The 14,159-nt window shown below is 43.6% G+C and overlaps 1 protein-coding gene across 1 annotated transcript in view; it reads right to left on the reverse strand.

Moving 5' to 3' along the window:
- LMF1 (lipase maturation factor 1) overlaps window positions 1-14,159 on the reverse strand; it is a 212,017-nt gene that overhangs the window by 142,448 nt on the left and 55,410 nt on the right. The window contains exon 4 of the mRNA XM_075830593.1: window positions 11,032-11,180. Within this exon, the coding sequence (XP_075686708.1) occupies window positions 11,032-11,180 (149 nt within the window). The remainder of the gene's footprint in view (window positions 1-11,031; window positions 11,181-14,159) is intronic.

Genomic DNA, 14,159 nt, shown 5'->3' on the forward strand with positions numbered 1-14,159 from the left:
GATGTAATTCAGGATCAGTACAGGATAAGTAATGTAATGTATGTACACAGTGACTCCACCAGTAGAATAGTGAGTGCAGCTCTGGAGTATAATACAGAATGTAACTCAGTATCAGTACAGGATAAGTAATGTAATGTACACAGTGACTCCACCGGCAGAAGAGTGAGTGCACCTCTGGAGTATAATACAGGATGTAACTCAGGATCAGTACAGGATAAATAATGTAATGTGTGTACACAGTGACCCTACCAACAGAATAGTGAGTGCAGCTCTGGAGTATAATACAGGATGTAACTCAGGATCAGTACAGGATAAGTAATGTAATGTATGTACACAGTAACTCCACCAGCAGAATAGTGAGTGCAGCTCTGGAGTATAATACCGGATGTAACTCAGGATCAGTACAGGATAAGTAATGTAATGTATGTACACAGTGACCCCTCCACCAGAATAGTGAGTGCAGCTCTGGAGTATAATACAGGATGTAACTCAGGATCAGTACAGGATAAGTAATGTAATGCATGTACACAGTGACTCCACCAGCAGAATAGTGAGTGCAGCTCTGGAGTATAATACAGGATGTAACTCAGGATCAGTACAGGATAAGTAATGTAATGTATGTACACAGTGACTCCACCAGCAGAATAGAGAGTGCAGCTCTGGAGTATAATACAGGATGTAACTCAGGATCAGTACAGGATAAGTAATGTAATGTATGTACACAGTGACCCCACCAGCAGAATAGTGAGTGCAGCTCTGGAGTATAATACAGGATGTAACTCAGGATCAGTACAGGATAAGTAATGTAATGTATGTACACAGTGACTCCACCAGCAGAATAGTGAGTGCAGCTCTGGAGTATAATACAGGATATAACTCAGGATCAGTACAGGATAAGTAATGTAATGTATGTACACAGTGACAACTTTTATGGAGCTTAATTTTATATATAAACTAGAAAATTGTGTATATGGGTGAACGTACACTTTAAGCTCCCATACATATTAGCAGAATAGATAGATACTGCCATGGGGGAGATGGGGGAGCTAGAAAACCCTCTGGATATCTGATATCAGAGACAAAGGAGATCAGCCATGTTTGATTGTTGTGGCGTCTTTTCCCAGGGATAAGTAGCGCCAGAGGTGCCTGGTGGCTGCCAACTCTTGGCTCCTCCCCAAGGTTTATTATGTAAATTTAGTCCAGCCTAACATGGGGTCACCTGGGGTTTTCATTGCCGGTCGCTGATACATCTTTCAGACAGTAATAGTCTATGGCCGTCAATACTTTAAACTTTTTATTTGCAGTTTCTGCTTAGTTTACTCCAATTAAGGGCAAGGACTTTGTGTGTCACGGCTGGCACCGGCTATACATAAAAATCAGGAAATACTTGGTGAAAGAAGGAGTTTTGCAAAAAAGAATGCTTTTTTCCAAGGCATTGAAGAAGAAAAAAAAAAAAAAGAGAAAAACCACAGCAAATAAACCACAAGGAAATCAGATGAAGGCTGAGCCAATGAATGGGCAGGGAGGTCGTGTCCCGCTGCCAGCTAGAGATAAGATATAAAATGTGGTCTGAGGTTTACCATCACATCCTGTTATTTTTCATGCTCTTTTTCTGAGTTGGTTACGGTAAAATAAAAGAGGAAAATCTCTGCATGAACTTGACCCTTGCAGTGCCAGGCAGCCGAGGGCTAAGCCAAGATCCTGTTTGCACAACCAGCAATTCCCTAATGTAAAGTTAAGATCAATATTTCTCCCTTTACAAGGGGAACGGATCCAATCCTAACACACCAGTCTGCAGGGAATTCCCAATGCCTCACTGCTGCCCCCTCCCTCCCAGGCAGGTGCTGTTTACTGCAGTCTGCACTGCTCACGGTCAGAAGTGTATGGACAGACTACAGGCTGCCCTCAACTGCTTCTGTATTTTGCTTGGAATCAGGAAATTCGCTGTGGAGTTATTACCAGATCCATTCTGCTTGTAACAGCAGCAATTCAGCAGGCTTCAGAGCTGAAATCACACAGCACACCCTGCTTGTTCAGGTGATTTGCATTCTAAGAAGTGTCGCCTTTACGGCATGAACTGTACAGTAATCTGGAGTAGGAAAAAACTGTCCCCTTGCATTATAGGAACCCAAAAAAAACTGTTAGGGGCGTGTCCGACTACAAGTTATTGACTGTCTCCAATGACGACCAGCAGAATTGTGAATGTAGTTTTAATCTCTACCAACTCTACCAACTCCAGTTATTGGCCCAGTAGGTGGCAGTGTGAGGAAATACGATGGGCACTTAATGGGAGTTGCTCAGCAACGTCACCATATCAGAAGTTGTCAATGGTAGAAAAACGTCCCTTAAATTTTGACCTCTTGCGTAATATGACATCGGGGGTGGAGATCCGCCAGTAGTCGCTGGGCGGTACAGCAACCGATAACCGTACAACGGCCTTAGGCCCTGTTCAAACAGAGTTTTTTGCAAGCAGAAAAAATGCGCCTCAAAATTCCATCAGGACCGCGGGCACAAACCCGCCGCGAAAACCGCTCCGATACGAGCACCGCAGGTTTTTTTCTGCCTCCCATTGATTTCAATGGGTGGTCAGAGACGGAACTGCGGCAAGAAAGGACATGCCGCTTTTTTTTCCGCGAGCGGTTCAAGCCGCCCGGGAAAGAGATGCCTCTGCCTCCCATTAAAATCAACGTGGGGCGATTGCTGCTGCTTTTTGGCGCCGATACGTCAAAATCAGCGCCAAAGAACTTTGTGTGAACAGGGTCTTAGAGTACCATTCACTGATACTATTCTAACTAATAGGACTTGTGCACGATACTCTCCGGGTGTCGTACGGTTGCCTCGGCGACTGTACCGCCCCGCGAGCACTTACGCAGTATACAGCAGCGGTGTCGTTTTTATAGAATAGTGCAGGTAAACAAAGTCTAGCGAGGAAACGGAGGCGTTAACCCGGTAATAGCCGGAACATCCACATGTATCAGACTAAGTAATCCATAATTCACTAGAACCAACCACACTGTCTGATCGGTCTGTAGGGGGAGCTGCGGAGCACAGCCGATAATCAGTAGCACATATGATTGATATGAATGGCGTTTCATACGCCACATCGCTGTAGTAAGACGCGCCTAATTTATTCATATTAAAGGCATCTCCGTCCACCTGAAAGTGAAGTCTACGGCGGCTCCAAGCTAGGGTACCTTTCCAATATAATTTACGTCTGTTTCAGAAATCCGGCGTAGACTGTTTCGGCATCGCGTAGAACCTATATGCTCATCCCTGCGGCTACGTGCGTGTGATTTCTATTGGCTGACCCAATATTCATTGGATTATAGACACATTATTGTAGTTATATACAATGTTATCCAATGTATTTTAAGCAGAATTGGTCTCCAACTTGCTTTCCAGCTGCTGCGAAACGACAACTCCCAGCATGCCCTGACAGCAATGTCTAAATTGCAATCTGATTGGTGGAGATCTGTGTATTTGGAAAGTACAGCGAGCACAGGGGGTTAATGCAGTAACATCAGGCCCCATAATTCACCCTCTTCCCTCCAATTCCTTGACACTTTGCAACCTGCTGCTTGCTCTGTTGCTGTCAATCACGGCCCCGGCTCCCCTCACACCCTGTGCTGTGACCCGCTCACCCTCAGTAAGCCCTGTGCCCTGTGCGGTGACTGCTGCACCCCTCTGCATCCTGTGCTAATCCCCCTGCTGTGGTAGCTTTAAATATATAGCGCAATTTAACTGTTTATGAGCTGAAATGGGCACAAGTGTCACCGATGCAAGACACCGAAGGAAAAACGAAATCTAGATGACTTCAACAATATTCCGAAAATTCTCCCAAAAAAACATGTCAGCGCGGTTGGAAGATGAATGATGACGTTATCGCTGAGGGTTGAGGTCTGGATGAGTTTAGCCCTGGAATCTGCAAAACCAGAAATAATCAGAGGAACTTTGCCTTAAAAAGCGTTCCCACCGCAGAATCCCCAGGGAATAGAAGTCTCTTGTCGAGTCATTAGGCCGGTTTTTGGGGTCCTATCTGTTCCTAGGAAAGCTGGGTGAATTTCTGGCTGGCATTACAGCGCCCCCTGGGATGGTCACTCAGCTTTCCGGACTTCTGAATGGTAAATCTGCCGCGTTATTAGTAATGTATTAGCACGTAACAAGTTAGATCTGCCATTCAGGAATGTGGGAAAGCTGGGTGTTATTGGTGGTCACTCAATTCACACACATACAGTAAACATATCGGACCGACGGACTGGACGTTGTTCTAGTCGGATCTTCTGCTGGATGTGGCGTAATATTCCCCCTGCTGTCAATTATACGACTATTACAAGAGTTCTGAGACCTTTAACAACATGAGGTCACAGGTCAAGAAACTCCTTGGTGGCTTGTAATAGTCTTATAATTTACAGTAGGAGGTTACATTATAATACATTCCCCAGCTGCTGCGGAACCTTTAATGGAGGATCGAGGGGGATTCATGTCCATCACTGATAGACCTAATAGCCGCCCCTTTTCTTTTCAAAGAGGGTTTGCAGCAGTTGGGGTATATATTATGATGTTCTGCAGCAGCTGGGGAATTTATAATGAGGTTTTGCAGTAGCTGGGGTGTGTATTATGAGGTTTTGCAACAGCTGGGATATATATTATGATGTTCTGCAGCAGCTGAGGTATATATTATGATGTTCTGCAACAGCTGGGATATATATTATGATGTTCTGCAGCAGCTGAGGTATATATTATGATGTTCTGCAACAGCTGGGATATATATTATGATGTTCTGCAGCAGCTGAGGTATATATTATGATGTTCTGCAGCAGCTGAGGTATATATTATGATGTTCTGCAGCAGCTGAGGTATATATTATGATGTTCTGCAGCAGCTGAGGTATATATTATGAGGTTCTGCAGCAGCTATGGTGTGTTATGAGGTTCTGCAGCAGCTGAAGTGTGTAATATGAGGTTCTGCAGCAACTATGGTGTTATGAGGTTCTGCAGCAGCTGAATTGTGTGTTATGAGGTTCTGCAGCAGCTGAAGTGTGTATTGTGAGGTTCTGCAGCAGCTGTGGTGTGTGTTAGGGGGTACTTCAGAATCTAAGATGTGTATGTTGAGAGAATAGGGAGCTTCATGTCAAGCAACCAAAAACTGAGTTACCCTTGCCCCGCATGAAGAAGTTCTGCAGCAGCTGAGGTGTTAATCATCGTACAGAAGCCCACCTCCTACCCCAAGCCTCTTGACCCTCTTCAACAAGTAGAAGGGGGAGGCAGTGGATCAAATGGATTGTGGTGGGACAGTAGATGGGGGCAAAGCGGTGTGGACTGGGTAAGACTGTGGCACTGGGTGTTTTTACAGAATTGGCGCAGTCTGATGCTAAGCGCCAATTACAAATGCATTATTTACGCGCCGTCACTGGAGAACGCCCGCCAACCACGTGGATTATAAAAACAGAAAATCATGTGTGCAGACGTAATAGTGGGACTGGATATCTGATTTGCAAATAAAACCTGCCCCCCCTGTGATAGTCTAAGCTGCGGAGGGCGGCCTGCGCTGGTCAGGGGGGCACAGCCAGGAGTCCGTGTGCGAGCCCTTCAGCTGGCTCTGGGCACAAATCATAAACCCCCCACCCCCGACAGGTGCGCTCCAGCCTGGAAGGAAACATTGCTTTCACGCATCAGGCGGACTTTACAGCGCCTGTCAGGATCATTATCCCCTCCGAGAAGGAAACATGCAAGTGTTTGGGCTGACGGTGACAGCGCAGCCATCAATCACGGCCCCCTAATCGTGGGGATTATACTGCCTGTTAATGCTCTTCCCATCCCTCGCTCATCAGCGTCATCACACAAACCTGTCATCGGGGGCTCATGTACACACTGACAGCAGATCCCAAACCTGCAGCCTCCTGCAACATACACTGGGAATATAAGGCACTCGTGAAATAGAAAAAAAGGGCATTTCCCCTTTAAAACAATATGGCTGCCATTACAGTTCCCACAGGGGTTGTCATCCAGCTTTTCTAGTCCAGAATGGCGAACCCGCCTTGTAGAGAGGAGTAAAATGGTCTGCCCAATCCACTAGCCTACAGAATACAAGGGGTGAATTTGTCTATGTGTGCCATGAATTCGCCAATCGCAAACTATAAGGAATTAAAAAATGGGCAACTGCTCAGGACCCACAGGTCCTAGGAGGCCCCCGAGGACAGGAACCCCAGGACCAACCGAAGTTCTAACAGTATTATTTAGCGGTGTATGGTGGGATTATTTTGGATTTCTACTAATTGCAGTATTATGTGAGCTCTTTAAGGGGGTATAATTTGAATACTGCATATTATCTGGGCACTATATGATGGTATTATGTAAGGTATATGGCAGTAGTATTTTAGTACTAAATGGTGGTATTATATGAGTTGTACATGCAGTATTATGTGGGCACTGAATAGGGGTTATATAGGCATTGTAAGGCAGTATTATTATGGCATTGTATGGAGGTATTATTTAGGTACTGTACGGCGGTATTATTTAGGCATTGTATAGAGGTATCTATGTATTTTTTGGCAGTATTATTTAGGTATTTCTTTGGCAGTATTATTATGGCATAGTATGGCAGTATTATTTAGGAATTGTATGGCGGTATTTTTTAGGTATAGTATGGCAGTATTATTTAGGCATTGTATGGCGGTATTATTTTGGTATTGTATGGTGGTATTATTTAGGCATTGTATGGTGGTATTATTTAGGCTTTGTATGGCAGTATTATTTAGGCATTGTATGGCGGTATTATTTAGGCATTGTATGGCGGTATGATTTGGGCATTGTATGGCAGTATTATTTAGGCATTGTATGGCAGTATTATTTAGGCATTGTATGGCGGTATTATTTAGGCATTGTATGGCGGTATTATTTAGGTATTGTACGGCAGTATTATTTAGGCATTGTATGGCAGTATTATTTAGGTATTGTACGTTGGTATTATTTAGGCATTGTATGGCGGTATTATTTAGGCATTGTATGGCGGTATTATTTAGGCATTGTATGGCGGTATTATTTAGGCATTGTATGGCGGTATTATTTAGGCATTGTATGGTGGTATTATTTAGCCATTGTATGGTGGTATTATTTAGCCATTGTATGGTGGTATTATTTAGGCATTGTATGGCGGTATTATTTAGGCATTGTAAGGCGGTATTATTTAGGCATTGTATGGCAGTATTATTTAGGCATTGTATGGCGGTATTATTTAGGCATTGTATGGCGGTATTATTTAGGCATTGTATGGCGGTATTATTTAGGCATTGTATGGCAGTATTATTTAGGTATTGTACGGCAGTATTATTTAGGCATTGTACGGCAGTATTATTTAGGCATTGTATGGCGGTATTATTTAGGCATTGTATGGCGGTATTATTTAGGCATTGTATGGCGGTATTATTTAGGCATTGTATGGTGGTATTATTTAGCCATTGTATGGTGGTATTATTTACGCATTGTATGGTGGTATTATTTAGGCATTGTATGGCGGTATTATTTAGGCATTGTATGGCGGTATTATTTAGGCATTGTATGGCAGGATTATTTAGCCATTGTATGGTGGTATTATTTAGGCATTGTATGGTGGTATTATTTAGGCATTGTATGGCAGTATTATTTAGGCATTGTATGGCGGTATTATTTAGGCATTGTATGGTGGTATTATTTAGGCATTGTATGGTGGTATTATTTAGGCATTGTATGGTGGTATTATTTAGGCATTGTATGGTGGTATTATTTAGGCATTGTATGGTGGTATTATTTAGGTATTGTATGGCTGTAATATTTAGGCATTGTATGGCGGTATTATTTAGGCATTGTATGGTGGTATTATTTAGGCATTGTATGGTGGTATTATTTAGGCATTGTATGGTGGTATTATTTAGGCATAGTATGGCGGTATTATTTAGGTATAGTATGGCAGTATTATTTAGGCATTGTATGGCGGTATTACTTAGGCATTAAATAGCAGCGTTGTGTGGGCAATATATAGTAGTATTAGGCTCTGCAGACATTTGCGTCGAAGCTTCCGCTAGGGGCCCCCGTCGCAGATGCCGTTCTTTTTGCAGAAAACAATAGAGCAGCATGTTGCACTAGTTTGTCAGACAAACCGACGGATACCATGAGAGAAACCAGACGGAACCCATTAAAGTCAATGGGTTCCCTCGGCGCCGTGGATTGTGTTCTTCTCCTACGACGGAGCAGAACAATGGAACACCCAAACGTAGATGTGAACAACGCCATGGAGGTATTTAGGCATTGTATGGCGGTATTATTTAGGCATTGTATGGCAGTATTATTTAGGCATTGTACGGCAGTATTATTTAGGCATTGTATGGCAGTATTATTTAGGCATTGTATGGCGGTATTATTTAGGCATTGTGTGGCAGTATTATTTAGGTATTGTACGGCAGTATTATTTAGGCATTGTATGGCAGTATTATTTAGGCATTGTACGGCGGTATTATTTAGGCATTGTATGGCAGTATTATTTAGGTATTGTACGGCAGTATTATTTAGGCATTGTATGGCAGTATTATTTAGGCATTGTATGGTGGTATTATTTAGGCATTGTATGGTGGTATTATTTAGGCATTGTACGGCGGTATTATTTAGGCATTGTATGGCGGTATTATTTAGGCATTGTATGGCGGTATTATTTAGGCATTGTATGGCGGTATTATTTAGGCATTGTATGGTGGTATTATTTAGGTATTGTATGGTTGTAATATTTAGGCATTGTATGGCGGTATTATTTAGGCATTGCATGGCAGTATTATTTAGGCATTGTATGGCGGTATTATTTAGGCATTGCATGGCAGTATTATTTAGGCATTGTATGGTGGTATTATTTAGGCATAGTATGGCTGTATTATTTAGGTATAGTATGGCAGTATTATTTAGGCATAGTATGGCGGTATTATTTAGGTATAGTATGGCAGTATTATTTAGGCATTGTATGGCGGTATTACTTAGGCATTAAATAGCAGCGTTGTGTGGGCAATATATAGTAGTATTAGGCTCTGCAGACATTTGCGTCGAAGAATCCGCTAGGGGCCCCCGTCGCAGATGCCGTTCTTTTTGCAGAAAACAATAGAGCAGCATGTTGCACTAGTTTGTCAGACAAACCGACGGATACCATGAGAGAAACCAGACGGAACCCATTAAAGTCAATGGGTTCCCTCTGCGCCGTGGATTGTGTTCTTCTCCTACGACGGAGCAGAACAATGGAACACCCAAACGTAGATGTGAACAACGCCATGGAGGTATTTAGGTATTGTATGGTGGTAATACTGGGACTTCTTTGGCAGTATTCGGTTATAAACATTTGGATAAAAGGTGCATAACTTTGTCTGCTGCCCCGGGCCCCATGTCCTACAACCAGCCATGTTCACTATTAAATCGTATGGATGCTCTGCCCGTGTCACAGATGAAAAAAACACGGAATAAATATTATAAGCACACCGAAAACAAAGATTGAGATGAGCTTTAGTTAGGTTGCTCTCCGTGCTACAAATGATGCCAGGGCGGCACGGCACTTACTATCACAGCGGGCTCGTGTTATACGCCATGTTATTCCCTACAACGCTCATGATTGTCTGTTCAGTTTGGCGTTTCGCTAAGCTACCGATTTGCCCAGCACAAAATGTTCGAATATTTTGAATCTAGGGACTTTTGTAGGAGGTCGGCCTATGAAGGGTTACTACTCCTTCCCACTTGTGTAGGCTTGGGGTAGACGAGCCGTCACTCACGGTATAAGGGGCACTGGTGGGCTCTTTGTTCTGCGCCGGACCTTGTGTTTGCATTGTGATCCCTGCTTCTTTTTAATGCCACGTTTTACAACCTTTGCTTTTACACCTATAGAAAGCTATAGGATTACACATCTGTGCGCCGTGATACCGGAGCAGCAGAGCGAGATAACGCGCCGAGCCGGAGCCAAAGAAAGCAGCGGAGGACAAACCCTCACTATCCCTCCATTTTATTATGTTAGAAGGTAATCTCCTCTTATCTCGCGAAAACATGTAGGGACAACATGTGGGATTACTAGACGTTGTGATACGGGCTGAGTGCGGAGGCTGTCCTCGTGCCAAGTGCGGGCACAATGGCTGCTCATAAGTCAGGTGAAAGCAAATCCTAATCATTACCCAGAATCCTTGACTAACACAGGACAACATATACAGTATACTTCACACGCACTTCACATTTTGGACTCCGATGATCCGGAAAGTCTGATAATCTGGCACCGAACTAAATCTAATATCGAATTTCAAGTCTAGAACCAAAGAAATTCCTCCAACGAAGAAACAAAGCGGCAGCGGCAGATTATAGGTGAATATTTGGGGCTTTTTACCTGAAGGTTTTCTACCATTACGACGGCGTTTTATATATTTTTCAATGACCGTCCAATAATACAGAATAGCGGATCAAACGGCACCAAATCTAATCACATTAATGCCGGATTAATGGCCTTTTACTAAGTAAATAGATTGGCATTAATGGGACTTGATAGGTGCCGGATTATCGGATGTGCTGGACTATTGGATGGGCATAGACAAGTATTCATGGTAGGAAAGGACTGAACGGGCAAGGTACTATGGTGGGATGGTGAGAAGCGGCTGCAGACACCCAATGTGCCGCTTATTTCAATGAAAACAAAGGACTGGACAGGGTAAATCCCCGCCGTTCAATGTGTGGTTGTGAGTTGAGTCCATACGGTCCCGTAGTGAGTAGCAGGATCTATGGTTGACATAACTAGAAGTGTCAGTGGTTGGGTGGTCATGTATTCCTGTGGTGTAGTGGGCGTTGGACCCCTGACCCAGCACAAAATTGTTGACCCCCTGAAAAAAGGGTAAAACCGCTTTAAAATCCAAGGTGCTTCCAAAAAAAAAGCCTATTCTGGAAATCCTGAATGATCTATATCGGGCCAGGGCCGAAGGGGTTAAGGCCCATTACTGAGCTCCTCACCCCATTCATAGAGGAATTTCCTCAATCTTATGGTAGTACTCACCGCCCCAAGCATAATCCTGAAGATAAGCCAGCGATGGGCCCAGATGACAATGCCGGAAGGGGGGGTGCGTTCCGGGACACGAGACAGGGACCACAGTGGGCACAGGAAAATTCCCAGAAATCCCGTTTCCAGTAGCTGGGACTCCCATCCTAAAGAAAGAAGATGAGAAGAAACCATAAAACACCATTGTATGAACGTCATAGAAGGGCTGCCCAGGTGGGGGCGCTCCATGTTACCTTGGGCCGCCAGTTAACGCTTCAGTCACTTTTACAGGATCATCTAAATACAGGATGTGAAATATCTGCGTCCATAATCCCAATAATTATCGCTTCGTAACTGATAATGTCCCGGACAATGGGGGTTGTTGTTCGAGGGTCACAGTCTTATCTGATCATTTCATACTTGATGCCAGTTCAGATTGCACAATATATTTACAGCAGGACTGATTTAAAGGGACAGTAACCCTTATAGTTCTGGGTGGAATTATGTTCCTATAGAGCAGCGGCCCCTAACCTGTGGCCCTCCAGCTGTTGCGATACTACAACTCTCATTCTGGGATACTGTGGGGGTACTGTGACAAGGGCTTTATAGGGATAATGTGGAAGGCACTGTTAGAGGAGTTTTGTGGTAGGCACTATTGTGAGGGCACTGGGACAGGCACTATTAGGAGGGCACTGGGACAGGCACTGTTGTGAGGGCACTGGGACAGGCACTATTATAAGGGCACTAGGACAGGCACTATTATGAGGGAACTGGGACAGGCACTATTGTGAGGGAACTGGGACAGGCACTATTGTGAGGGCACTGGGACAGGCACTATTGTGAGGGCACTGGGACAGGCACTATTGTGAGGGCACTGGGACAGGCACTATTAGGAGGACACTGTGACAGGCACTATTAGGAGGACACTGTGACAGGCACAATTAGGAGGACATTGTGGCCAGTACTTTTATAGGGAAACTTTGATACACAATGTTATAAGGAAACGGTGACAAGAACTATTGTGGGGGAACTGTAAAAGGCATTAATATAAGGACACTAAAGGAAGCACTACTATTGGTGCACTGTGACTGGCGTTAGTAAGGGCACTCAGGTAGGGACTACTATGAGGACACTGTGACACACTAATATAAGGGCACTGAGGTAGGCACTGCTATTGATATACTGTGACTGGCATTAGTAGGGGCACTGTGGTAGACACTACTATGAGGACACTGTGTCAGACACTAAGGTGGGCACTATTATTGGGGAATTGAAGCGGGCACTATTATGTAAACACTGTGGTTGGCACTATTAGAAATCTTTCTTTTATTTGGGGACCGATATGACAGGGTTGGCACAGTATGGCACTATTATTTAGAGACTGTTTGACATTTGGGAATTATAGGGCAGTATTATTTGGGGACTGTATGGAACTATTATTAGGGGACATACAAGTTTGGTTACATGAATGGGCAGAGCGCTGGTTTACCATGTTTCTGCTGGGGATGGAGGGAGGTGGGTTGTACTTATTTTTTATTTCATTTCGGAGGAAGCGCAACCCACGTTTCCAAATTCTGCACCAATGAAATTGGAGAGGGTAGTTGATAGTTGGGTAGTTGATAGTTGGGTAGTTGATAGTTGGGTAGTTGATAGTTGGGTAGTTGATAGTTGGGTAGTTGATAGTTGGGTAGTTGACAGTTGGGTAGTTGACAGTTGGGTAGTTGACAGTTGGGTAGTTGACAGTTGGGTAGTTGATAGTTGGGTAGTTGATAGTTGGGTAGTTGATAGTTGGGTAGTTGATAGTTGGGTAGTTGATAGTTGGGTAGTTGATAGTTGGGTAGTTGACAGTTGGGTAGTTGACAGTTGGGTAGTTGACAGTTGGGTAGTTGATAGTTGGGTAGTTGATAGTTGGGTAGTTGACAGTTGGGTAGTTGACAGTTGGGTAGTTGACAGTTGGGTAGTTGACAGTTGGGTAGTTGACAGTTGGGTAGTTGATAGTTGGGTAGTTGATAGTTGGGTAGTTGACAGTTGGGTAGTTGACAGTTGGGTAGTTGACAGTTGGGTAGTTGACAGTTGGGTAGTTGACAGTTGGGTAGTTGACAGTTGGGTAGTTGATAGTTGGGTAGTTGATAGTTGGGTAGTTGATAGTTGGGTAGTTGGCGAGAACTGCGCCTTATTTCTTAAAAGGCTGCCATTACGGGCACTCGTACATCTACCTCTATAAATGAGTCTAAAAAAGTACAAATCTTATTAAAAGTGAGACGACAAATGTTAAACTTTTTTGCACAAATTTGTCAGCCGTTTTTTTTGTTCTATAAGGGAAATTTACAGGGCAAAAATTAGGCAGAAACAAAATAATAAATGTAATTGTATAATGGAGTTACAACACCTGGAAGACGTGTCACATCGGAAGAGGACGGGAACAGGTAAAGTTAACACAATGGAAAGTAAAAAAAAAATACAGAAACCGTCAAAGTCAAAATGTAACATTTACAGAACGCAAATGCAAAATAAACATAAAATGTTACATAAGAAAAGAAAAATATTTCCAAAGCACCGATCAGGAACTAGAGGTATACGGAGAACGGCGAGATCTAAGCCTTCTGCTAGAAAGCCATTCAGGTGTAAATTCTGTTATTCTCTGTTATCAGCCACATGACACCAATCCTTGTTTATTAAGACCTTGGTACCTGCAGTTCTGCCACAAAACATCCCCGAGCTCTGGAGATAAAGCAGATTGTAATAAACATCTATAGAAACCCATTTGGAGGCTGTTTTCTTGGTTTATGCCCGGACAGGTTTTATATGACACTGACCGTCCAATATGCAAACCGGAGATTTGCATTTAGGATTCCAGGTAAGTTGATAAAAAAGAAGCTGCTTTGAAAGGCAAAACACAGCGGCGGCCGTATAACCGAGACTGGCGGCCAGAACTGTCACCGGGACCCATTAACCCCTGAAGTGCTGACGGCTGGAGAAGAGGGATTTGCATAGAGAATGTTATGCGGCGCTAATCATCTCATATTTCCAAATAACTGTTCTAATCCGACATGTCAGTGTAATAGTATATGGAAAATATAAGGATAGATAGACAGACAGACAGACAGACAGACAGATAGATAGATAGATAGACATAGAGATAGATA

The sequence above is a fragment of the Rhinoderma darwinii genome, chromosome 6 (genome assembly GCF_050947455.1).
Source record: "Rhinoderma darwinii isolate aRhiDar2 chromosome 6, aRhiDar2.hap1, whole genome shotgun sequence".
Lineage (NCBI taxonomy): Eukaryota > Metazoa > Chordata > Amphibia > Anura > Rhinodermatidae > Rhinoderma > Rhinoderma darwinii.